The following is a 27972-nucleotide window of genomic DNA, read 5'->3' as shown; positions in this document are numbered from 1 at the left end:
ATAAGCGCAGACTGCTCAGACGATCTTCATATGAAAGATCTTTAAGTCCTGAGACCATCCTTGTGGCCATTCTCTGAACTGACTCAATTCTCTTCACATCCTTTTGGTAATGTGGCCTCCAAAACTGGACACAGTACTCCAGGTGCGGTCTCACCATGGATCTGTATAATGGCATTATAACTTCGGGTTTTCGGCTGATAAAGCTTCTTCTGATGCAGCCAAGCATTTGTCTAGCCTTTGCTGAGGCTTTCTCCATCTGATTTGCAGCTTCATGTCTTCATGGATGATTACTCCCAAATCCCTTTCTACTTCAGTTTTTGTTAAGTTTTCTCCATTTAGGGTGTATGTAGTGCAAGGATTCCCGCTGCCAAGATGCATCACCTTACATTTTTTGGCATTAAAGTTTAGTTGCCAAGTACTGGACCATTGTTCTAGCAAAAGTAGGTGTTGTTCCATAGTGTTTTGCGCGGTTGCACTGTTAGGTTCAGTTGCCCTGCCCACAAAGTTGCACAGTTTAGCATCGTCGGCAAATAATGCAATTTTGCCTCGAAGTCCTTGATTCAGATTCCTTACAAAGATATTAAATAGCATTGGGGCCAAGACCGAGCCCTGTGGCACTCCACTGGTCACTTTTGACGATTTTGAGAGAGTACCGTTTATCATCACCCTTTGAAGTCTGTCGCTAAGCCAGTCTTCTACCCATGCACTCCTCCAAGTCCCATCGCGTTCATCTTGTTCAATAACCTGCGGTGTCGAACACTATCAAAAGCTTTACTAAAGTCCAAGTACACAATGTCAAGGGACTCCCTCCCATCCAGCTTTTTTGTTACCTAGTCAAAGAAGCTTATCAGGTTGGATTGATAAGACCTTACCTTCGTAAAACCATGTTGGTGGGAGTCCCTTAATTTTTCCTCGTCCAGAAACGTGTCTAATCTGTTTTTGATCATAGTCTCCATTAGTTTACACACTATTGAAGTGAGACTTACCGGTCTGTAATTCTCAGCCTCTGACTTGCATCCCATTTTGTGAAGAGAAATAACGTAGGCGATTTTCCAGTCCAAGGGAACTCTTCCCTTGCTAAGGGATAAATTGAAAATCTCAGCTAACGGCTCTGCCAGGACATCTCTCAATTCTCGAAGCACTCTGAGGTGTAAATTATCCGGACACAAGGACACAAAGTTTAATTGATCTTTAATTTTGTCAGTTCTTGGTAGACACTGCTTGAGGTAAATTCAAAGTCCTGGAATGGATCCTCCAAGCTCCCCATTATCTGTAGCTGAGGTCCAGATCCCGGTGCTTCACAAGTGAATACTGAGCAGAAGTAGTTATTTAGCAGTTCTACTTTGTCTGCATCCGAGTCTGCGAAGTTACTGTTGGGTTTTTTTTATGCGCCTGATGCCGCTTGTGGTGTTCTTCCTGTCGCTGACGTACTTGAAAAAGGATTTATCTCCCTTTTTAACCTGCCTAGCTATATTTTCTTCCATCCAGAGTTTGGCCTCCCTGACTGATGTTTTAACTTTCCTAGATTTCATCATATAGGTTTCTTTTGCTTCCGGTAGTTGTGACTGTTTGTAGGTCATGAAAGCTTTTATCTTTTATTTTACTAGTTCTGAAATCTCCTCGGAGAACCACTGTGGTTTAATTTTTCTGCGTCGTTTGCTCACAGTTTTTATATATATGTTGGTTGCTTCTTGTAGGGTTGATATCAGGGCCGACCATGGTACCTCAACACTGTCTGATGTGTTTTGCATTTGCAGTTTTTTGTGGAAATAGTCTCCCATGCTTTGAAAATCGGTTCTTTTAAAGTTAAGGACCTTAGTTGATGTATTTGATCTAGTGGCTCCTTTCTTCAGGTGGAACCACACCATGTTGTGGTCGCTGGAGCCCAAGGTTTCTTCCACCGCTACTTCTGTGACGCTGTCTCCGTTGGTGAGTAACAGGTCCAGGATTGCCCAATCCCTGGTGGGTTCTAGTACAACTGCTTGAGGTTTGCTCCTCGCATGGAGTCTAGTAGCCTCTTGCTGCCGCTGTTTGTAGCGATAAGTTTGTTCCAGTCCACATCGGGCATATTGAAGTCTCCCACCAACACTGTGTCCCCACGCAGTGTGATGTTCTCAATGTCTTCGATTAGTCCGTCGTCCACATCGTCCCCTTGCCTTGGTGGCCTATATACAACACCAAGATACCGGCAAGGATCACCCAGAGGGATTTCCCTTTATATTTGATGTCTGTGATTTTAGTAACCTTAATGTCTTCCTTGATGTATAGAGCTACTCCTCCTCCTGATTTGCTTTCCCTGTCGCATCGGAGTAAGTTATATCCTGGCTAGACAAATGCTTGGCTGCATCAGAAGGAGCTTTATCAGCCGAAAACCCGAAGTTATAATGCCATTATACAGATCCATGGTGAGACCGCACCTGGAGTACTGTGTCCAGTTTTGGAGGCCACATTACCAAAAGGATGTGAAGAGAATTGAGTCAGTTCAGAGAATGGCCACAAGGATGGTCTCAGGACTTAAAGATCTTTCATATGAAGATCGTCTGAGCAGTCTGCGCTTATACTCGCTCGAGGAGCGCAGAAAAAGGGGGGACATGATAGAAACTTTCAACCATGTCCCATCCTTGCGTTTCTGAGAACCATGTGTCTGATATCGCTACCACATCAAGGTAGAACAAACGCCAGGAAGTTCTTTTTCACTCAGAGGGTGGTGGATACATGGAACGCGCTACCGGAGGATGTGATAAGCAGAAGCACGCTACAGAGCTTCAAACAGGGTCTGGACAGGTACCTGGAGGACAAAGGGATTGAGGGGTACAGATAGGAGTAGAGGTAGGTAATAGTTAGAGGATTAGAGGCAGTTACAAAATTGGTCAGGGATACTGTTCAGGCAATAAGGCCTGATGGGCCGCCGCGGGAGCGGACCGCTGGGCAGGATGGACCTCTGGTCTGCCTCAGCGGAGGCAACTTCTTATGTTCTTATGTCTGCGAAAAGAAGAGGTCCCAGGACAGAGCCCTGAGATACACCGCTGATAGCGGAGGAGGATACTCCAGAGAATACACTAAATGTGTGACGGAATAGATAGAAAATCCAAGCGAGGACAATGTATCAATGAGAAGGCGGTGATCTCCAGTGTCAAACGCTGCAGACAGATCAAGGAGGATGAGGACAGAGTGGTGGCCTTTGGATTTGGCCAGAAGCAGGTCATTGGAGACTCTAGCAAGGGAAGTTTCTGTAGAATGGAGAAGGCAAAAGTCCAATTCAAGGGGGTCAAGAATAGCTCGAGACAAAAGAAAGTCAAGTCAATGGCGGCAAACAGCACTTTCAAGTAGCTTGGATAAGAAGAAGAGGAGGGAGAAGGGGCAATAATTGGAAGGGCAAGTAGGGTCCAGCGAGGGTTCTTTGAGTGGCATAACCACAGCATGTTTAAAGGTGTCAGGTACAACCGAAGTAGACAGGGATAGATTGAGGATATGGCAGATAGCGGGGATGATAGGAGAGATTGTGATCAGTAGACAAGAGGGGATGGGATCAGAGGAACAGGTGGAAGTTTGGAGAGAAAATGTGCAGTTTCCTCCTCCACGATATCTGGGAAGAAAAGGTGGCACGGGTCAGCAGAGGGACAGTGGGGTGGACAGAAGGAGGAAGAAATGGAGGTGATTCAGTCAAGAACTGATGGTTATCTTGGTAACCTTGTCGTGGAAGTATTCAGCCATGATCTGGGGAGAAAGCAAAGGAGGAGTTGGCGGTGAGGGCACTTTGAGTAGAGAGTTAGGTGTGGCAAAGAGACAGCAATTGTTGGATCCAAGAGAATCAGTCAAGCTGTAGTAGTCTTGTTTTGAAACCAAAAGGGCAGATTAGAAGGTCACATTAGAAGAGATTTGAAGTGAACAAAGTCAGCGTTAGCATGGGATTTTATTCAGTGACATTCCACAGATCAGGCACAGGAACATAAGTAGTGAATCTTAGAGGTCAGCCAGGGCTGGGGTTTGGTTTGTCTTACAGGAAGTGAAATGGGAGGAGCAAAGGTATCAAGGGCAGAGGAGAGAATAGTATTATAAGAAGAGACTGCTTCATTGACAGATTTGCATAGCATAGTATTTGAGAGAAAAAGGGAGATAGTGGTGGAGAGTGCGCATGGATCAACAGACAAGAATGTATAATCGCCTTCAAGACTAAAATTTCAAAACAGCAGCAGCCAAAAATCCACCTACAAAAATGATAATTTGAGATGTAAAAAATGCTCACTTGTCCTGTATTTATGTGGCCATTGTACAGCACTTTGAGATTAATACAAATATATCTTAGGCTTTAACCCAGGCTTTTTTCCAGTTTTATTTTTAACGTTGTTTTGTCAATCCCGGTAAAATCATTCACTGCCTGCTTATTACCAGATACAGCTATCAAAGAGAACATTTCCCATAACAAAGGCAGAAATGTAGGGACGAAAATTCTGAAAAATTTCTCTGGACTTTTTTTTTCTAAAAATTTCAATTTTAAAAATTTGTTTTATAGATTTCAGTACAATATACAGATGCCAATAGTACACTAAGCAAACTAAATAATGTCAATATTTGAACTTGTTTCAGAGCAAGAGAATAGTATTATGGAACTATGATGCTCATTAAGAGGCTAGGACCTTGAAACCTTCACAATAACATTTTTTTTTTTTACCACTGCTTACTACAACCTTTGTCCTTGGACCTGCTGTTTCTATCACTACATATTTTTTCAATGGTATAAGTATAAACTACTGAATGAAGACATTTTTTCTGCACATAAGTGGATCTTGTTTGGTCATTTTAAGTGGAATTGACTGCAGGATTCCTCCTGACTTAAAGAACCAAAGGATAAGAACTCTTTTTTTTTTTTTTTCTAATGTTTCTAAAATATGTACTTTTTTCCTAAATGTATTATTGGACTATTGGTATCTGTTGCTCTTGTAGTCCTGATATAAATATGATGCTGTAAGATAGATATACAGAGAGAAATTATTTGGAAATAAAAGTGTGCATGTTTATATATGATTTTTTTTGTATATTGTTTACCATTCACTCATTTTTAATGCAATACTGAAACCATATTAATCTATTGATCTTTATTCCCAATCAAATATTTCCATCAACTACTTGACAACTAGAAAAAAATGTTTCAAATACTACATGGGAAATTAATATAGTAATGTGGCAGGGGTGGAGGGTTCTGAGAAAAAAACAAACCAACCAACCAATGCAAAATAATGAAAAAAAAAATGTATGAAAAACCTACATCTGTGCTCAAAAGTTAATCCTTAAGCCTTTCTGCCTCTATCTAAAGGCATCATTCTAGACCAGTGGGCTGGTACTAAACAGACTACCTGATTAAGGACCAGAGTATATTACTTATGACTTTGCTGCACAAAATAGGACAGTAATTTTTTTCACATCAACTTTAGCTTTCTTTTCTACTGTTTAGAAAGCCTTGTCCTAGCCTCTGGAAAAGCACCAGACATTCCTGTGCTAGCATGCAAAGAAGCTTCAAAAAGTGTGTGTGTGTGTATGTATGTATGTATCTCTCTCTACTCTGATTATATGCATCTTAAAGTGGCATTGCCATAGTCTACATTACCTGGAGCTGCTCTTGAGGGCTTGAGCCTCATCCAGTACCATGTACTGCCACTTCACTCTCTGGAAATATTTCACATCCTGCACCACTAGCTGGTAACTGGTGATGACCACATGAAAAGGAGCATCCTGAGTATATAATGTCTTCTAAACAACCAAAAGGAAAGAAAAAAATTAATAGCAATAAAACAAATTACCTTACAGCTCAATAAACCACTGTCATAGCACTGACTTGAAGGAAACCCAAGTTTGATTGCTGGATTAGCTCCTGCTTATGAATTCAGCAGGGATTGAGAATGCTCCCGATGCATTTCTAAGAACACAACTGTACTGTTGTCCATACATTTCTTCTAGAAAATATCATCTGCAATACCTGAGATTTTCAAGGAGATGAAGGATTAAAATTTTGAAGAAAAAAAAAAATCCCATGCAAATCCCAAGCAACTGCGAACAAAGAATTAATGAAGGCACATCAGCCCTAACTGAAGGCTCAAAAAAAAAAATATGTGAGGAAGTCAATAATCAAAAGGGAGAAAAAAAAAGGACACAAGCACATTCCATTTCCTCCTGCATTGCATAAGTGGTGCCAACCAACATACACATTTGTCATGATGACCTCTCAGGTTTCCCTAAAACTTCACTACTTGATGGAAAATATAGCAAAGTTGCTTACCTGTAACAGGTGTTCTCCTTGACAGCAAGGGAATGTAGGTTTGTGGTTTAGATAATGTTGTCATAGTATCTGTGTTGAGGTTTTATTTTGTTTTTTTCTGAGTTTCTTCAATTTTTTTTCTCCAAAAAAGTCATCTCCCTTACAAGGCACATTAGAAAGATGTTCTTGAATTGAAGTTTCCAGGTCAGAGACTCTTAGCCAAGCTAAACAGCGCATTGCAATTGCTACTGAAGATATTCTGGAAGAAATCAAAGGCATCAAAAGCTGCTCTAGTCATGTACTTTCTAGTAATAAAAAAGGTCTGATAGTTGATGAAATTGTTTTAACTTGTCTGGAGGTAGAAGTTCCTCAAACTCTGACAATTGTTTTAATAAAGATGTAAGGTAAATGGACAAGTAAAATTGGTAGTCTATTTTTTTTTTTTTTTTTAAGGAGCAAGATGACTGGAAAATTTGTTTGACAAAAAAGAAAAACAAAGAATCCAATGTTCTGGCTTCTCTACCCAGAGAAGCAGAAGTGTAAGTTCCTGAGCTGCATAAACACTTGAGGGCAGATTCCACAACTTATGAATGGCGTTGAAGTTGAATTCTGTCAAATCCTAGACATGTTTGAATTCTCTCTCTCTCTTTCTAGTAGATACTTGGAGTCTTTCATGGCTTTGTGTAAAGATACCTCGATGCATTCATTTGGTGGGTGTTTCAAAATCAAAGAGCTCAAAGTTCAGAATGAGGTTCCTCCTCTGTCTCCATCTTGATGGGCAGAGCTTGTCCCATTTACTTTATTATAAAGCCAGTAAAAGATTTACTTTCTCATGGAGATGTGCGTCATTGAGGAGGATTTATCTGCTGAGTATTCTGGCAGGTCTTCATCTTAATGTTTGGAAATACCTCAGGCAGACTCCTCAAAATACTCCCTCTTAGGAGAATCAGGGCATATACATCAAGAGAGACATTGACTGTGCATCAAGGTGCATTAAGATGCATAGAGCTGTAAGATGCTCAAGGCAGGAGATAATTCCTCCAACAATTATGATGCATGCATCGACTGGGTCCACATTGAGGCCGATGCTAGATATTGAGCAGGAGTGCACAACTCCGTCCTCAATCAATGCTTCGATGTATCCTTGGGCTGGACCAAGGCAGGCATGAAAGCCTTTAATGCCTGTGAATACTGATTGTAATAGCCCCGAAAGCTCCTGCCAGAGAATAACCCAAATTCCCTCCTAAAGAGTCTGTGCTGGTACCAGGAGAGACAATGGCATGGAAGCAATCTGATTTACTGGTTGGTGTGTCATGGGAGTCCTTGATGTCGAGGCAAGCCTACAAGGAGAAATTGTCTTAATGGAAGGAGAATGGTCATTCTTGCATCAACGCTTACTGTGCATCAAGGAGGTCAATGCCTGAGAAGATGAAGATTATGTAAGAGTCCTGCCTCTGTAAGAAGACTGATGTCCAATGCTTTGGACACAGTTTTGATGTACTCGAAATTGATGCTGGAGTCACAGAGTTGGGTGTTGGGTTCCAAGTCCCCCGCCATGCAGTACCGAAAAGTTTGGTGATTTGAAGTTTACGGGCTTTAAGTGATCTCTTCCATAATTACACTACTGCAGTATGGAAAATTGGAAATACAAGACAGAACCATGCCATAAAGGGAACTCTTTTGATACTGCTCATCACCATCAAAGCAGAGTTTTGAAAATATAATAAAGATATTAATTTTCAGAGACTTGGCAGTTAAGGGAGGGTAGGTAGGAAGAAAGGGGAATTTGGTTGTTGCATTGGTTGGGTATGGATCTATAATGTTGCTAGAATTAAAACAGTTTTGAAACATTTCTTTGTTATACTGTGTTGTACTTGTATACTGAATACATTGACCCTTTTTGGATAAAAATAATTAAACATATTGAGGCAACAGAGCAGAGGGGATAGCGTCATTACATTGGCACCACTGTGTTAGGGAAGATTCTCTGTAAACTAGATTGCAAGCTTCTGAGCAGGGACCATCTATTACGAAGCTTTAAAAATGATAAATAGCAGTACAGTCACATTGCTTTATAGCATTGGGAAAATTAGTAAAGGAAGCACATTTTTTTGAATGAAGTGCAATGGATGAACAGTTACAAGGTTTGTTTCCTTTATGGGTTTTTTTTTAGTATTACCGTATTTTTCCCTCCATAAGACGCACCTGACCATAAGACACACCCTAGATTTAGAGGAGGAAAAACCAAGAAAAAAATATTCTGAATAAAATTGTGCCTCTGAACCCCGACCCTTAGAAAAAATAAGACAAATATACTGCAGCAGACACATTTTAATCACTAAATTGATGTCAGGGAAAAACTTGTGGGCCCGATTGCACACCGCCAGCCCTTCTCTTCCTTTCCTGCGGCAACAAGTGGGTGAGTGGGTAAGAGGGCAGCGAGCAGCAACAGCAGTGGTGGGCGACGAGCAGCAGCAAACGCTTGGTTGGAAGAAGGGGGGGGTCAGAGGTGTATTCGCTCCATAACACGCACCCTTTTTGGGGGTGGAGAAAGTGTGTCTTATGGAGCAAAAAATTTAGTATGTATCTTTAAAAATATTTTTTTTGTATTATGTATCTTTAAAAATGCACCTCCCCTCACTTTCCCACACACACCACTATATAGCACTGCTGTTTTCATGAGGCTTTTTGCATAGCTTTCTCAGCAGAGACATTTCTCATTTAAATAACACAATTTTTATTCAGCAATAGTATAAACAGGAATTCTCATATAAATAATATTTTTAACTTTATACTGCAGCTCCAAGGAAACATTCAGTCATATAACAGTGTTTACTGTAACAGGTGTTATCCAGGGACAGCAGGCAGCTATTCTCACATATGGGTGATGTCATCAGCGGAGCCCGGATGCGGAAGCTCGCAAGCAGACTTGCTTGAAGAAACTAGAAGTTTCGAGTTGACCGCACCGCGCATGCGCAAGTACCTTCCCGCCCAGCATAGGGCGCATCTCCTCAGTTCAGATAGCTAGCAGAGAAAACAACCAGAGGAGGTGGGTGGGTTGTGAGAATAGCTGCCTGCTGTCCCTGGATAACAACTGTTACGGTAAGTAACTGTGCTTTATCCCAGGACTATTCTTATGTATGGGTGACCTCCAAGCTAACCAGAATGGGATGGTGGGAGTGTTGACAATTTAGGAGAATAAATTTTGTAATACTGTCTGGAGAAAACATCCAGACAATAGTGAGAAGTGAAAGTATGAACCGAGGACCAAATAGCAGCCTTGCAAATTTCCTCAATAGGTGTAGATCTGAGGAAAGCTACTGAGGCTGCCATTGCTCTGACTTTATGGGCTGTAACTCTACTGTGTAGAGGTAATCCAGCCTGGGCATAGCAGAAAGAGATGCAAGCAGCCATCCAATTGGAGATGGTACGCTTAAGAGATGGGATGTCCCAACTTGTTTGGATCAAAGGAGACAAAAAGTTGAGGAGCAGTTCTGTGTGGTTTGGTGCATTCCAAGTAGAAGGCCAAAGCACGTTTACAGTCCAGAGTATGAAGAGCTGATTCTCCAGGATGAAAATGAGGCTTAGGAAAAAACACTGGAAGAACAATGGATTGGTTGAGATGAAATTCTGAAACCACTTTAGGTAGGAGTTTAGGATGAGAACGGAGAACCACCTTGTCATGATGAAAGACAGTAAAAGATGGATCAGCAATAAAGTTTGCAGCTCACTGACTCTTCGAGCAGAAGTGAGGGCAATGAAAAACACCACTTTCCAAGTGAGATACTTCAGATGAGCCTTGTCAATTGGTTGAAAAGGAGGCATCATCAATTGAGCAAGAACATTGAAGTCCCAAACCACAGGAGGCGGTTTGAGAGGAGGTTTGACATTGAAAAGTCCTTTCATGAATCTGGAAACCACCGGATGAGCAGAGAGAGGTTTCCCTTCAATAGGCTGATGGAAAGCTGCAATTGCACTGAGATGGACTTGGACTGATGTAGACTTGAGGCCAGAAGTAGATAAGTGCAAAAGATAATCCAAAACAGAAGATAAGGAGGAATGTTGAGGCTCCTTATCGTGAGAAAAACATCACGTAGAAAATCTAGTCCATTTTTGGTGATAGCACTGTCTAGTGGTAGGCTTCCTAGAAGTCTCTAAAACATCTCTTACAAATTGAAAAAACTGAAGAGGAGTCATGTTGAGAGATACCAAGCTGTCAGGTGGAGAGACTGCAGGTTGGGATGAAGAAGAGATCCTTGACTCTGTGTAAGCAGAGATGGAAAAACTGGTAGAAGGTATGGCTCCCTGCTGCTGAGTTGAAGTAGAAGGGAGTACCAAAGTTGTCTCGGCCACCGAGGAGCAATCAGGATCATGGTGGCATGATCGTTCTTCAACTTGACCAGAGTCTTGAGAATGAGAGGGAATGGAGGGAATGCATAGAGGAAGAGATTTGTCCATTCCAGAAGAAAAGCATCTGCAACGAGGCGATGAGGAGATTATATCCTGGAGCAGAACTGAGGCAGTTTGTAGTTGTGGGGAGCTGCAAAGAGGTCTATGTGAGGTGTTTCCCACTGTGAAAAAATGTGATAAAGAGACCATTCATGAGGTTGCAGAAGACTCCTCAAGTTGTCCACCAAGCAATTCTTCGCCCCTTGTATGTAGACAGCTTTGAGGAAGGTGTTGTGGCGGATCAGAGCTTCTTGACAAAGGGAAGCAGATCCCATCCCTCCCTGTTTGTTGACATAATACATGGCGACTTGGTTGTCCGTCCGAATGAGGATGACCTGGTCATGAAGAAGATGTTGAAAAGCGTCGAGAGCCTTGAGGATCGCTCTGAGTTCCAACAGATTGATATGACACTGACGATCCGTACTGGTTCAGTGGCCTTATGTATGGAGACCATCAAGATCAGCGCCCCAAGCTTTGGTCGAAGAATCTGTCGTGAAGACTTTCTGAGGGGGGGGGGGATTTGAAAAAGCAAGCCTCTGGAGAGATTGGAAGAGAGCATCCACCAACAGAGAGATTGCTTCAATGAAGGAGTGACTGTAATGTGTTGAGAAAGTGGGTCGAAACATGCGTCCATTGAGATGCCAGGGTCCACTGAGGAATTCTGAGGTGAAGTCTGGCAAAAGGAGTCACGTGTACTGTGGAGGCCATGTGACCTAGTAGTACAATCATGTGTCTCGCTGAGATGGAAGAGCGGGAAGACACTGTATGGCAGAGTTGAAGAAGAGCTTCCAGACGTTGTGGAAGGAATGCTCCGAGTTGGACAGTATCCAGAACAGCTCCAATGAATTGTAGATTCTGTGAGGGCTGAAGTTGGGATTTGGGAAAGTTGATTTCGAATCCCAAACTTTGTATGAACCAGGTAGTCCATTGGGTCGCTACAATAACCCCCTGAGATGTTGAATCTTTGATGAGCCAGTCGTCAAAGTAGGGAAATACTTGAAGACCATGGTTCCTTAGAGCTTCTGCTACCACTATGAGGCACTTGGTGAACACTCTGGGAGATGAAGCCAGGCCAAAGGGTAGCACTCTGTATTGATAATGCAGATTCCCCACCCAAAATGTGAGATATTACTTCTCTTTCTTCTTCCCCTCTTGAAGTCAGTCAATTTGTACCTTTGCTTAATCTTTTGTAAATCACATAGAACTTCACGGTATTGCGGTATATAAGCTGTTATTATTATTATATTGATGGAGGCTGGATGAATGGGCCTCCTTGAGATCCAGAGAGCATAACCAGTCGTTCTGCTCGAGAAGGGGATAAGGGGATGCCAGGGACAACATTCGAAATTTTTCTTTGACTAAAAATTGGTTAAGAGCCCTGAGACCCAGAATTGGCCGCAGATCGCCCGTCTTCTTCGGAACAAGGAAGTAATGGGAATAAAATCCCCTGTTCTGCTGTTCCAAAGGAACTGTTTCAATGGCATGGAGAGGAAGCAGAGCTTGAGCTTCCTGAAGAAGAAGGGCGGTCTGGGAAGGACTGGAAGGATACTCTCTTGGAGGAAGTTTTGGTGGAACCCGAGTGAAATGAAGAGTATCCTTCCTTGATGATGGTTAGCACCCAGAGGTCGGATGAAATTGTCGTCCATCGGTGGTAAAAATGATGGAGACGACCTCCTATAGGGGCAGAAGAATTTAGAGTCAGAACGGTGGAGGTTATGCTCTGTTTTAAAAAGTCAAAAAGGCTGAGTAGCCTTAGGTGCAGCAGAAGATTGAGATTTTTGTTGCTTCCAAGGCTGCTGTTTCTTAGGAGGAGGGCGATTGTAAGGGGTCGTCCTCGGAGCAAAACGCCTCTGATAGATAGGAGGAGGACATGTAGGTTTGGCAGGAGCTGGCTTTGGCTTAGGACTTACAATGGAAGCAAATGACTTTTCATGGTCAGACAATTTCTTGGTGGCTGCCTCGATAGATTCATCAAAGAGGTCATTGCCTGCACAAGGAATATTAGCCAAGCGGTCATGAAGATTAGGATCCATGTCAATAGTATGAAGCCAGGCAAGACGGCACATGGCTACAGAACAAGCAGCCACTCTGGCAGACAACTCAAAGGCATCATAAGATGATTGAAGGTACGAAGTGAAAAAGTTAAACGCAGAGAGTCAAAGACGAATTTCTCAGCTCTGCGGAAAACTGAGGAGACGCGCCCTACGCTGGGCGGGAAGGCACTCGCGCATGCGCGGTGCGGTCGATTCGAAACTTCTAGTTTCTTCAAGCAAGTCTGCTTGCGAGCTTCGCATCCGGGCTCCGCTGATGACGTCACCCATATGTGAGAATAGGCTGCCTGCTTGTCCTGGGATAACTGAAGTTAGGGATATTGCATGAGGGGCTGCAAGAGAGATGCCCACCCAACTCCTCCCCCCCATGCTCTCCCGTTGCCACACAACATCCTCCCTGTGCCTCCGACAACCCCTCTTTACCTTATTTTCAGATGGCTGGCTGGAGGGAAGCCTACTCCCTCTGGCCAGCTGGCCCAACTCTTCAAAATGGCAGGCCTTCCCCTCCCCGGTGCACGAGCATATTTTGGAGAATGACTTGGGGTTTTTTTTAAATTTAATTTTTTTACAGTCACTACTATAACGGCTGCTATAGCATCCCACCGGTATTTTAGCAGGTTTGTTGTTTTTTTGGTTTTTTTTTTTTTTTTGGGGGGGGAGGTTAAATCTAGCCCTGAGTTTCTTTGGTATGATGGTAGAAGAAAGAAGAAGAAAACAGGAACACATGTTTAAAAAAAGACTTGCCTGACTCCAAAACTTCCTAATCACTTTCCTGTCGTGGGGGTTTCCCCAATATGGCAAAACCTGCAACAAAGCAAATCCAGACAAGGTTATCTCAATAGAGGTGTATTTTCCCCAAAAAGGATATTTTGGTAAATTTCAGAAAATATGGAGACCATTAACAAACTTTTGTAATGAATGATAACATTTTCCCAAGGTAAGATATTTGATAGAAGGGAAAAGGGTGGGTATTATTTTTATTTATCTCATAATGCATATGAATGTCTTTTTTTTTTTTAAATTTATTAATTTTTCATTCTTACAGCAGTTGAATCGCAATTAATATAATTAATTATTACATAACATTTGTGACTACAATCAATACATTATGTCATAGATGATAAATCCCTCCCCCTTTTCTCAATTCTTATTTCCAAAAATTATGCATATCCCACCCCATTCCTAAATAATTACTACCAATGTGCTAAGAAATCTGATCATTAGAATAGTTAGTCAATGGTTGCCAAATTTTCTTAAAATTGTGAAGATTCCCTTGTTGTAATGCTATTACTTTTTCCATTTTGTATATATGACAGACAGAGTTCCACCAGAATGTATACCGTATTTTTGCGGATATAACGCGCACCCGTGTAAAACGCGCACACGGGTATAGCGCGCAGAAATCACGATGATATGTACAAAAACCTTTGTATACCGCGCTCACGGGTATACCGCGCATGATGCCCGACGCTCCTTTCGCCCGCCCTGACTTTCCGTGCGCTGTCCCGACTCTCCGTTCACCCCCCTGACTTCCGTGCACTGCCCTGACTTTCCGTGCGCTGTCCCGACTCTCCGTTCACCCCCCCTGACTTTCCGTGCACTGTCCCCCCTTGAAGTCCTGTCCCCCCTTGAAGGTCTGTCCCCATCCTGAAAGCCTGATCCCCCTCCCGACGTCCGATACATCCCCTCCCCCGGCAGGACCACTCGCACCCCCACCCCGAAGGACCGCCGACTCCCCAACAATATCGGGCCAGGAGGGAGCCCAAACCCTCCTGGCCACGGCGACCCCCTAACCCCACCCCGCACTACATTACGGGCAGGAGGGATCCCAGGCCCTCCTGCCCTCGACGCAAACCCCCCTCCTCCCCCAACGACCGCCCCCCCCAAGAACCTCCGACCGCCCCCCCAGCCGACCCGCGACCCCCACGACCCCCCCACCCCCCTTCCCCGTACCTTTGGTAGTTGGCCGGACAGACGGGAGCCAAACCCGCCTGTCCGGCAGGCAGTCAACGAAGGAATGAGGCCGGATTGGCCCATCCGTCCTAAAGCTCCGCCTACTGGTGGGGCCTAAGGCGCGTGGGCCAATCAGAATAGGCCCTGGAGCCTTAGGTCCCACCTGGGGGCGCGGCCTGAGGCACATGGTCGGGTTGGGCCCATGTGCCTCAAGCCGCGCTCCCAGGTGGGACCTAAGGCTCCAGGGCCTATTCTGATTGGCCCACGCACCTTAGGCCCCACCAGTAGGCGGAGCTTTAGGACGGATGGGCCAATCCGGCCTCATTCCTTCGTTGGCTGCCTGCCGGACAGGCGGGTTTGGCTCCCGTCTGTCCGGCCAACTACCAAAGGTACGGGGAAGGGGGGTGGGGGGGTCGTGGGGGTCGCGGGTCGGCTGGTGGGGCGGTCGGAGGTTCTTGGGGGGGGCGGTCGTTGGGGGGGAGGGGGGTTTGCGTCGAGGGCAGGAGGGCCTGGGATCCCTCCTGCCCGTAATGTAGTGCGGGGTGGGGTTAGGGGGTCGCCGTGGCCAGGAGGGTTTGGGCTCCCTTCTGGCCCGATATTGTCGGGAAGTCGGCGGTCCTTCGGGGTGGGGGTGCGAGTGGTCCTGCTGGGGGGGGGATGTATCGGACGTCGGGGAGTCGGCCGGGCAAGAGGGCTTGGGCTCCCTCTTGCTCCGATCGTGGATGCGGGTACGGGTGGGAGCGCGTGCGAGCGGTCGTTCGGGGTGGGGGTGCGAGCGGTCCTGCTGGGGGGGGTGAATCGGGCTTCGGGCGGGGTGGGAACTATGTTTAAAAACTTTTGTATACCGCGCTCAGGCATATAACGCGCGAGGGGTATGCGCGGTAGGTAAAAACGCGTATAGCGCGCGCGTTATATCCGCGAAAATACGGTAATTTAATTTGGTATAGTCCTTCCAATTTTGAGTAATTTGTTGCATGGCGACTCCTGTCAATATTAATAGCAGCTTGTTATTATTTGCTGAGATCGGACTCCGAGTTCTCATTGCAGTGCCAAATAGTATGGTATCATATGAGAGTCCTACATGATTTTCTAGTAATTTGTTAATTTGGGGCCAAATTAAATTCCAAAAGGCATTTACACAGGGACAGAAAAAAATTAAATGATCTAACGTCCCTACTTCAATTTTACAATGCCAGCATCTATTGGATCTAGTACTATCTATCTTTTGCAGGCGCGTAGGGGTCCATAACACTCTATGTAACAAAAACATCCATGTTTGATTCATAGATGCTGACCTTGTAGATCTTAATCTCCAGGACCAAAATCGTGGCCATTGAGAAGCAGAAATTGTCTGTCCAATCTCAATACTCCAAATATCCCTAAGTCCAAGTTTTCTTTTTTTTATTTAAGAATCCGTATATCAGTTTATACCATTTTGCGGCTTGGTGACCCAAAAAATCCGCCTGGAAACATAAAACCTGCAGACTATATTGATTATTAAGATCTTTCCATTCAGGGAACCCTGCTTGAATGGCCTGCTTCAATTGCATCCATTTAAAGTATTGTGTTTTATTTAAGCCAAATTTATTTTGCAATTGTGAAAAACTAAGCAGTGATCCTTCTGAAATGACATCATTCAATGTCCGTATACCTGCAATTATCTATTGTTTCCAGACGATCTTAAATCTTGATCCTGGAGTTTACCCAAATAGATTGATTTAGTGATTTAGCAATTGGTTCTGGTGATAGATTACTAATATATCTTAATGTTTTCCAAGTATCTAATAAAATGTTATTATCTTTATATCTTCTAGGCATTGTTATACTAAGTAAATGTTCTAAGTGTAATGGGAACAGGAGCTGCCATTCTAAATATAACCAATCTGGTACATTCTCCATGAGATCTGGGAGGATCCAATACATACCCTGTCTTAGAATATAGGCTTGATGATACCTATAAAAATTTGGAAAATTTACCCCTCCCTCCACAATTGGTCTTGAATATGTCAATAGTCTCACTGTATTTGTATGAAATTCTGTAATGGGAGGGGATGGGATGGGAGGGTTTCTATTTAATAATAATTGTTTAGATATCAGGTGTAATACATAATATTCAAGATATTATAGAATATAAATATATAATGAAATGTTATATTTAATGTGTTATATGAGTTAATCAAGTGTGTATTTATAAGTTCATATGATTTTATCTAATACATTTGTTGTAATATGCAAAAATGAATAAAGAATTTAAAACAGAGGTGTATTTTCCCAAAATAAGACATCTACAGACAAGCTACCTGGTTATTACTAAAGTTTTTATTTGTATTTTAAATTAAAATTACATTTCCATATCTGAACACAAGTTGGACCACAATTCAAGCACTGTAGTTACTATACATACTCAAATAAAAGCTGACCTGATTATAAAGAGGTAACCCTTCCCCCCCAAAAGGAGGAAAAAATATAAACCGGAGGGGGTTTACAATTCAAGTACCCTCCCCTGCCACGCTCTGCCATGCCCCCCACCCCCCGGCTCTGGACCTAGCCCCCCCTGCCCTGTCAGGCTCTGCACCTAGTCCCCCCCTTCCTGCCCTGCCAGGCTCTGTACCCTGTCCCCCCTTCCTACCCACCCTCCCTGTCCTCCGTCTCCTCTCCCCCCCAATATCATGCAGGCCTCCACGGGCCTGCCGTAAGGCCTCCTGTCCCAGCAGACTGACAATGTTTACCTTCCTCCCGCCTCCCCCATGTACCTTTCAGTTCCCAGGTGGTCCAGCAGTGAACCGAGGCAGGAGCGATTCTGCACTCCTGCCCCATGCAGATCAGCTTCCTCAATGGCTGATGTGATCTCACTGATGAGAACTCACGACAGCCATTCAGGGAGCGGATCTGCATGGGGCAGGAGTGCAGAAAGATCGCTCCTGTCTCAGTTCACCACTGAACCACCAGGGAACTGAAAGGTACACAGGGGAGGCAGGAGGAATGTAAACATTGTCACAGTCGACTGGGACAGGAGGTGTGAGGGATCCACCAGTAGTCCACCAGGGAATTGAAAAGTACGCGGGGGAGGCAGGAGGGAGATATTGTTGCAGTTGGCCAGGACAGGAGGCAGGAGGGATTCCTCCAGTCCCAGCCCACCGCTGGATCATGAGGTCTTACAGCAGGCTTGACGGAGGCCTGGGGGGAGGGTCTGGGGGGAGGGGAGAGCTGATCCAAATATAAGCTGAAACCCCCATTTTTTGCCCAAAAATGGGGGTCTCGGCTTATATTCAAGTATATATGGTAGTTCCCTAACCAAAAGGGTTTACAATTTAAGATGTACCCAAGGCAATATAGAGTGAAGTAACTTGCCCAGGGTCACAAGGAACATCAGTGGATGAAATGAAATTCCAACCCAGACTTTTCTGAATCTCATCTCACTGGTCTAATCACAAGGCTATTCCTCCACTCAAAGTTCTCCTATCAACATAAAGTCAAAGAGGGGGCGTGGCTTAACGCGAACACGAATGGACGTGTAATCGCAAAGCTCCTCTTCATCTAGGCACAGAATATAAAAAATTATTATTCCCTTCTGGATAATTTCATCAAAGAAATAATTACTAAAGAAGCGGAACATATGATAAATGAAATAACCTCTTTTGCTGAAGTTAAAACGAAGCCTGAGGTTATAGGAGCTGGAAAGGCAGAGTGCCGTTTTTTTTCTTCAACGGTTTTATGAGACTTGAATTGCAGCGCTGAGACAGTGAAGCCTGCGAGTGAAAAGCTGAGAGAGAGGAATGCCGGCATTTGAATTGTGAGTCGCTAAGAACAGATAAAAGTCAGTTGCTTAGAGATAATTGAAATAGAAGAAGATTACTGGAGTGAGTGTTGCTCTCCTCTATCGTAGCTGCGATTGGGCTTGTGAGAGGAGAGCCAGAAGAAAGGATTGCCGGGTTTTTTTTTAGCGCTAAAACGGCGTGATATTGAGGATAAGTGACTGACAGAGCTAATAAGATAAATCTGCAAAAAATATTTGACCTGCCGTGCCTGAAACCTAAAGGAAAGGAAGATAGAAAGGGATTGGCGGTTTGAAAAAGACGCTGAACCCTGAGGGCAAAGAATCGGCGAATTTTTACTTTTTGCTGAAACAGAAGGAGATTGAGGAGAAAGTTTGCTGGAGCGACGGAAAAAAACTTAAGGTGAATAATACCAGCCTAATATTATGCTTGTTATGCCTAAATAAGAGTTGTTAATTCCTTCGTGTTGAAAACTGACTAACAGTAAGGTGAGAAAACGCTGATCTTGTTCTGAGGCTGCTATTAATTGATTTAAGTGACGGTTTGATTTCTCCTGCCGGTGCTGAGTTGGAGCCCTAAGGGTGGAGAACGGAGGAGACTAATTTGTCCTTTGCTGATTTCTTTTTGTGAAGAAAAATAATTAAATCATCACGATATTGAGAAGGGCTGTTAAAAATTTAAACTGGAAAAAAAAAAAAAAAAACCCGACTATAATCTGAAGCCTATTGTTAATTAAATTCCTGAGCTGTGACGGTTTTGAGATAGCCCTTTACAGTCGGTATGAACCCTGGGAGATCTACTAATTGCCTGAAGACACTGAAAAGAATGAAGGCAGTTTATTAAAAATATATTAGTCAACAAAAAGTTCTTACTTACTTTGATAAAGGACTACTATCTGTCAAAGAAAAAAGGAGAAGATAAAACTCCTTAAATTAAAAACTGATTCTGGTGAGAAGAATAGTGCCTATCAATCTAAAAGTAGAAAAGACTGAAAAAAAAAAAAAAAAAAAAGCCCTCCTCTGCAGATTTTGATGAGAAATCCTGAGGGTAAGGAGCTGATTTCTCCTATTATATAGTGTGAAAAAAATTGATGAAAATAATATCAATTGAAACTTCTCTCCAACGTAATTAAACTGATAACCTGAAGGAAAGGATTCAAAAATTCCAAAAATCTTATTGAATACTGAGAATTGTGATTGAAACAATAACATGGCAACTACCAGACAAAACAAAAATGAAACAGGCACGTCAGCAAAAAGACAAAAACAAGATCAAATAACACCAAGCAAGATCCCACTTCCAGCAGAAGAACCTGACATATTGAGTAAAGCAGAAGTCATGGAAGAACTAAGACAAATTAAACAAATGCTTAAGGAAACTGTAACCAATATGTCTGAAATGAAGGAAGAAATATTAAACATTCATAGACAAATGGAAAGTAATAACAAAAGAACAACTGAATTGGAATCTAGAATGGAGGTCATGGAACGTGAAGCAAACAGATGCAAAAATGATAATTTGGAATTGAATAAATTAAAAGATCAACTGGAAGACTATGAGAATAGAGGAAGAAGGAAAAACATTAAACTTTTTGGAATACAAGAAAATTTAGAAGGAAAAAATCCCATACTTTTTCTAGAAAATTTAATTCCAAAAATATTACAACTAGACTTGAAACAACCACTTGAAATAGAAAGGGCGCATAGGATCCCAGTTAAAAATACAGAAAATAAAGACAGGCCAAGACCAATAATTTTCAAAATGCTTAGATACCAACAAGCATTAGAAATATTAAATGCGGCAAAGAAAGACAAAAATCTAAATTATAAAGGATCTAGAATATGGTTCTTACCGGACTTTGCCAAAAATACAGCAAATAAAAGAAAGAGACTATTAGACATGAGACCTCAACTAAAAGAAAAAGGCTTTAAATATGGTCTATATTATCCAGCGAAAATGAGAGTATCATCTGGAGACAAATCCTTATATTTTGAGGATCCAGAAAAACTAAAAGCTTTTCTTTCTAAACCAGAACCTATGATATTTTAATATAAAATTTTAAGATGGTTTTGATGACTTTATGAAAAAATTATAAAAATATGAAATATTGAAATATCTGAAGAAAGAAAAATGATACAAAGAAAAGACAATAAAAACTTATAAGAAAGAAAGAGCAAGATATAGGAAAAACATTAACATACTAAATATATGTTTAAGATGAAATTTCATGATGTAAATAATAATACCAAAGAAAAATAAATTAAAAACTGTTAAATGGATAAAGATACATTAATGATATGTTATGAAAATATGACTAAAAATATTAAAGATAAATATAAATAGATAGAAGGGAAATTTGATTGAATATTGAATGCCTAGAGGGGAGGAAAAGATTTGGGTTACAGTTCCAATGTGTATCCTTAAGCAGCCATTGTATTGGGTGGGAAAGGGAGGGAAAAGGAGAGTATTTACTAGAAAGATTAAGGAAAAAATAAACAAGGGATTAGATACTTTAGGGGTAAATATGTGTGTCGGGAAAAACAATTTTTGGATTCTAAATATGAAAGAAGAGGAGAAAAAGATTATAATGAGAAGTATTAAAATATATAATGTCTTTTAAGTTATATTCTATTAACGTCAATGGCCTGAATCACGTAATAAAAAGGAAAAAAGTATTAACATTTTTAAAAAAGCAAAATGCGGATATTTACTGTCTGCAGGAGACCCATCTTAATAAAAAGGAATCACAGAAATTATCGGGTGGGTGGGTAAAAGAATGTCTTTTTGCTCCAGCAGAGGGTAAAAAGGCAGGGGTAGCAATTCTTATAAATAAAAAATGTATGGCCAATATTAAGGTAAAAAATTCAGATCCACATGGAAGATGGATACATATTGAAATAAGTATGGGAAATGATGCCCTGACGTTGTTCAATATATATGCCCCTAATTCGAATCAAACAGAATTTTTTAAAAAATTACAGAATATGTTGTTACCACTGGCTGCTTCTAATTTAGTGGTGGCTGGAGATTTTAATGCTGTAATGGATCCATTATTGGATAAAAAACCAGGTAAAAGTATTAAATCTTTAGGTTTAGATAATTTGGTTCAATCATGTGATTTGAAAGATATATGGCGTATTCTTCATTTTAATGATCAGGAATTTTCATTTTGTTCACAGGTTCATAAATCATTTTCAAGAATAGATTATATTTTTGTTTCAACAAATAAAGTGCAACAGGTGATTAAAGCTTCCATAGATCCTATTATTATTTCGGATCATGCGGGAGTATGGATAGAAATACAATTAGATCAATTAGAGAATGGTAGACCTCTTTGGAGATTTGATAATGCATTGCTTGTGGATGACAAATTTTTGGAAAATTTTAAAACACAAATTAACGATTTCTTTCAAATAAATTTAGTGGAGGATACATCTATAGAGAATTTATGGGATGCATTTAAAGCAACTATGAGGGGTAATATTATATCATATTCAGCTTTTATTAGGAAACAGATTAAAATACAATATTTAGAAATAGAAAAAGAAATAAAAATATTAGAAGCTAAATTGATAAGTAAATGGGAATATGAAGTTTTGCAAGCTTTTTTGAAAGCAAAAGGTAAATATAATGAATTAAATTCAAAAATGATAAGAAGAGATTTGTTTTCCAAGCAAACAATGTATTATGGAAATTCTAATAAGGCGGGGAGATTATTGGCAAATTATCTTAAAGCAAAAAAAAGAAGAACTAATATTAATGGAATTAAAGATGATAATGGTATAATAACAAATCAAACAAATATAATAATAAAACAATTTTTAAAATTTTATAAGGACCTGTATTCTTCCGAGCCTTATTTGGAAAGACAAAAAGATGGAAAAAATTTTTTAGACTTAATTAATGGACCTAAGGTTCCTGATCATATAAAACGGAGTTTAGATGAACCTATATCATTAAAAGAATTAGAAACAGCATTGAGATCTCTTAGAGTTGGATCCGCTCCAGGTGGTGATGGTTATACAGTAGAATTTTATAAAACATTTCAAAATATCCTTTCCCCACATTTACTAAATTTATATCAGACACAAATTACAAAAGGTAATATTAAAGGTACTATGGCTGAATCAATAATAATTGTTTTGCCTAAGCCAAATAAAGATCCTACTTTGGTTTCAAACTACAGGCCTATATCTTTGATAAATGTTGATAATAAACTTTTGGCGAAAATTTTGGCTTTGAGACTAGCCAAAGCTCTCCCACATATTATAGATATGCATCAAACGGGTTTCGTTGCTAAAAGACATTCCTCTAATAACTCTAGATTATTGTTTCACATGTTAAACTTATCAAAAAAAATGGATGAACCGGCTTTTACAGTTTCATTAGATGCTGAAAAAGCATTTGACAGGGTAGAATGGAATTTTATGTATCAGGCTTTAGAATGGTTTGGTATAGGTTCTGGATTTATACAAATGGTAAAAACATTGTATAGCTTCCCGATTGCAAGACTAAATATTAATAATAAGATTTCTGATGGTTTTCAATTGCAGAGGGGAGTTAGACAAGGTTGTCCTTTATCTCCTTTATTATTTGATGTTGTATTAGAACCCTTATTGTTAGCAATACAGCAAACGAGGGAGATACAAGGTATTCCATATTCAGATATGGAATATAAAATTTCGGCTTATGCTGATGATATTTTACTTTATTTGAGAAATCCAGAGTCTACCTTATCTTCTTTATTGGAATTAATTGATAAGTTTGGCAAATTTTCAGGTTATAAAATTAATTGGAATAAATCTGAAATTATACCCTTGAATGTTCATTGTGTAAAAGGATTATTTGATACTTTTCCATTTATATGGAAAGAAGAAGGATTTAAATATCTTGGCATTCAAGTTAAAAATACAATTGAAGATACAGTAAAAGAGAATGAAAAATATGTATTAAAAAAAGTTACGGAGTTATGTGAACAATGGAACCCATTACATATTTCTTGGTGGGGAAGAGTTCAAACTATTAAAATGATGATATTACCTGTAGTTTGCTACCAAATGAGTATGATACCTATTTATTTTCAGGGGTCCTTTTATAAAAAACTTAATAGTATTTTAATAAAATTTCTTTGGCTTGGTAAAACACCTAGAATAGCTTTAGTAACTTTGCAAAAATCAATTAAAGAGGGAGGGGTAAATTTTCCAAATTTCTATAGGTACCATCAAGCCTATATTCTACGTCAGGGTATGTATTGGATCCTCCCAGAACTTATGGATAATGCACCGGATTGGTTATATTTGGAATGGCGCCTTATGTTTCCCCTAAATTTAGTTCATTTGCCAAGTATTAACATGCCTAGAAGATACAGAGAAAATAAAATATTAATGGATACTTGGAAAACATTGAGGTTTATTGATAAATTAACACCTATCCCAATAAATAAATCAACTAATCAATCTATATGGATAAACTCCAAGATCAAAATAGGCGGAACTCAAATCCTTTGGAAGAACTGGATTATTGCAGGCATTAGATCTCTAGACGATGTTATTTCAGAAGGTAAACTGCTGGATTTTTCACAATTGCAACATAGATTTGGTCTTAATAAAACACAAAGTTTTAAATGGTTGCAATTGAAGCAGGCCATTCAGGTTGGGTTCCCTGAATGGAAAACATTAAATAATCAATATAGTTTAAAGTTCTTATGTTTTCAAACAGACTTCCTAGGACATCAAGCCGCATTGTGGTATAAATTAATATCTGGATATTTGAATAAAAAACCAAAAAATGGTCTAAGAGATATTTGGAGCATTGAGATTGGACATCAGATTAATGCATCTCAATGGCCACTAATTTGGTCTTGGAGAATGGGATGTACAGTGTCAGCATCTATGAGACAAACTTGGTTCTTTTTATTACATAGAGTTTTTTGGACCCCTACACGTTTGCAAAAATTAGACAGTTCTAAGTCCAATAAATGCTGGCACTGTAATCTAGAACCAGGAACATTAGATCATTTATTGTATCATTGTCCCTATATTAAAACTTTTTGGAATTCAATTTGGCCACAAATTAATAAATTGATGGAAAATCATATTGCAATATCATATGATACAATATTATTTGGAATGATGATGAGAAAAAAAAGTCAAATTTCACCAGAAAATAACAAGCTTTTATTAATAATGACAGGGGTTGCCATTCAACATATAACCAATAATTGGAAAAATTATAATAACCTAAATTATACATTTTGGTGGAATACAATATGTCACATATTTAAAATGGAAAGAACAATAGCAATACAAAGAGGGACATATATCAAATTCATAAAAATATGGGGGCCATTGACAAAATACTGCAATGAATAAATATTAAGATTTCTCTTCTTTTCTTCTTTTAAGTATCTTTTTTATGACGCACATAGAGGGGGGATAATGAAAATAATATTTACATAATATGTTATAATATGTTATACAATATGTATGAATGAAAAATAATAAAAGGGTGGGGGGAGGGAGAGGGGATATAAATATAGTTAGAATATAATGTATTAGATATAAAAATGATATTGTGTATTTATTTAATTGTAATTTAATATTTTGTACATTTTATGTAAAATTTCTAAATTAAAAATATTATATTAAAGTAATAAAAGGGTGGGGGGAGGGAGAGGGGAAAAATCAAATTCAGATATATAATGTATTAGATATAAAAGTGATACTATGTATTTATCAATTGTATTTTAATATTTTGTACACTTTATGTAAAAATTGAAAATAAAAAATAATGGGAAAAAAAAAACATAAAGTCAAAGATGATTTCCTAACACCATCACACAAGTTACCCATGACCACCACCCATAAGAGCATTCAGTACAACAAACAGTCCTGGGACTGACCTAGCATACTGACTTCCCTTCATTAAAGTACAATAATAACTAGTGCATAGTGCTACACCAATACCAACATTTAAAAGACACTGAAATTTGTTCAGAACCTGTAAGTGGGCACAGATATCACTGCTATCTTGAGCAAGAGCACTGAAGAGGTCTCTTCTAACCTTTACCCTGCTGAAAAACTTGCCATGCCTTGATTTTGTTGAACAGTTAGTTGAGGGTGAAGCAACAGGGAGAAAGAGGAAACTACATGGTAAAATAACCTAACAGACTAAGCAGTGTTAACACACTTCATTGAAAGACAAATTGACAGGATGCTAGAATTACCTTGAATCTAGGTACAAATCTGGTGAATTCTTGATGCCAGTTATTCAGAGTAGATGCTGGTGAAATGATTAAAAAGGGCCCCCAGATGTTCTCTCTCTGATAAAGACAAACCAATTAGATTAAAAACTTCAGTGAAACACTGATACTCCATTAAAGAATAGGATTACAGAATATCAGTCAGAAAAAATTTCCTCAGCAGAAAAAGGAAATGTAGGAGCTTCCTGTCAAACATTTCCCTCATACCATGAATGTGTCACTCCATTTAGACCTTACCCACAACTACCAGAACAAAAGAACAAAGGCCAAGGTTCATGAAAGAATCCTCCCTCCCTAGATTTTATGCAGCCCTGAAAAACTGTCATGTCCAAAGTATGTTGTTTGAAACACACAATTAGAATAAATACTGGTAACAGAGTAAAGTATTTAATTTTATGGCTCCAGGTAGCAGTGCACTACTTTATCAGAATGGATTGGAGAAACATGTTAAGTATACTCCGTGAATAGCAGGACACAAGTTCTCACAGGTGGGCATGTCATTGACAGAGCCCAATGCATTAAAAAGCTTCACCAGCTTAGCTTTTTCCAGAAGCATCACTGCATATGCACACACATTCATGCATACTGCTGTCACATGAGACTACCTCAGTGTTTATTAAAACTTAGAATAGAATAGAATAGAATAGAATTCATTGGGATGAATAGGTATGTGAAGACATAGGCCCAGATGCACTAAAGCCAGTGATCATTGCTAAAGCTGTTACAACAGGTTTAGTGACGATCGCATTTGCCAACCTGATGCAGAAAATGGCTCACTGCCTGGTTTTCTGCACAATCGCTCATTCCCTGACCCATGCAAATAAGCTGATTAATATTAAAATGCCATGTAAACTAGTAGAGTGATTGATGCTTTAACATGGCTTCCTAATGCACTGAAAAAGTGATTGCTTTTAGCGATCCAAAAAAACAACAACTGGTCAAGACCAGTCACTTACCTGTCTAACCCTTTTTTTATTATTATTATTATTATTATTATTATTAATAGGCACAAATGCTGTGCATATTACACATGCACAATATCTGCCCCATTTGAAAAATAAAAAAGCATTCCCCTGCCGATCTGACACCGGGAACATACCTCTCCCCTTCAAATGGCAGGAGGAATGCCTACTTCCTCCTGCCATGCCAATCTCACCTTCCTCGCACGAGAAAAAAAGGCAAAAGGGATACCCACTCCCTCCTACCATGATGACTCCACCCTCGACCCCCCATGGTAGCAAAACAGTTTGAGGGATGCCCACTCCCTCGCCAGGGATACAGAGAGAAGAGCCTAAGTCCCCTCCCCATGCATCACATGATGCACAAGGGAGGGAAAGGCCTACCATTTTGAACTGGTGGGCCTACGAGAGGGACAGACTGAGCTTACCTCCCACTCCAACTTCTCTAAATGGTACCGGGAGGGGGGTTTCGGAGGACCTCAAATGACATGAGGGAATATGGGCATCCCTCCTGCCTTTTTTTTCCCCCAAGTTTATTTCATACTTGATATACCATCTATCAATGGTTACCTAGACGGTTTTCAATTCTAAAATTTAAATTTAAAAAAAGGAGGCATTTCATAGTTAAAATATCGAGGATGGGGAAAGGGGAAGGGTAGGGGATGCTTGGGGGAGGGCACCTGGCACAGGGGTGAGCCTTCGGTGGCAGGAGGGAGTGGGCATCCCTTCTGCCGCTTCGCTGCCTTGGGGGGAGGCATGGCAGTAGGGAGTAGGCATCCTTCCTGCCATTTTTGTGTCGCAGGGGGGCAGAGAATGGCAGGAGGGAATGGTCATCCCTCCAGCCGATTTTCACTAGTGCGGGAGTTGGGGGGGATTCCTGGTGCTGCGTTCGTCGGGGGTCGTTTGGGATGAATAGGAAGCACGTCTCTGAGATTTAGATGGCCAAGTCTTGCCTTAGATACCATTAAGGTGATCCAGCTTTGCTCATGTCGGGTAAGTTTTGGGTGGCATCTTCTACCATGTCCCCAAAGAGCTGTTCACCAAGACAGGGAATGTTTGCTAAACGATCCTGAACGTTAATGTCCATGTCAGAGACTCGCAGTCATGAAAGACGTCTCATAGCAATAGACATAGCCAATGCTCTGGATGCCACATCAAGTGTATCAAAAGCTGTTCTTGCTATAAACTTTCTGGTTTGAAGGAAGCAATGAGTAGTCTCCTGAAATTCTGGAAGCCTGTCAGATGGAATATACTGCTGAAAATCAGCTAA

The 27972-nt window shown here is 40.6% G+C and overlaps 1 protein-coding gene and 1 long non-coding RNA gene across 2 annotated transcripts in view; one reads left to right on the top strand and one right to left on the bottom strand.

Annotated features, from left to right (window-relative positions):
• The window catches only part of INO80 (INO80 complex ATPase subunit), a 348126-nt gene that overhangs the window by 189196 nt on the left and 130958 nt on the right, over positions 1-27972 (bottom strand). Inside the window, 3 exon segments of the mRNA XM_033951235.1 lie at positions 5606-5748; positions 13498-13557; positions 25708-25803. Of these exon segments, the coding sequence (XP_033807126.1) occupies positions 5606-5748; positions 13498-13557; positions 25708-25803 (299 nt within the window).
• Positions 1669-18513, top strand: LOC117363468. The gene is made up of 3 exons (XR_004540065.1): positions 1669-1679; positions 3500-3502; positions 18188-18513. It is a non-coding gene; the product is annotated as an uncharacterized LOC117363468 (long non-coding RNA).

Source organism: Geotrypetes seraphini, chromosome 7 (assembly GCF_902459505.1).
Source record: "Geotrypetes seraphini chromosome 7, aGeoSer1.1, whole genome shotgun sequence".
Lineage (NCBI taxonomy): Eukaryota > Metazoa > Chordata > Amphibia > Gymnophiona > Dermophiidae > Geotrypetes > Geotrypetes seraphini.
Note: the sequence above shows the minus strand (reverse complement) of the source record. Positions and strands in the feature narration are given on the sequence as shown.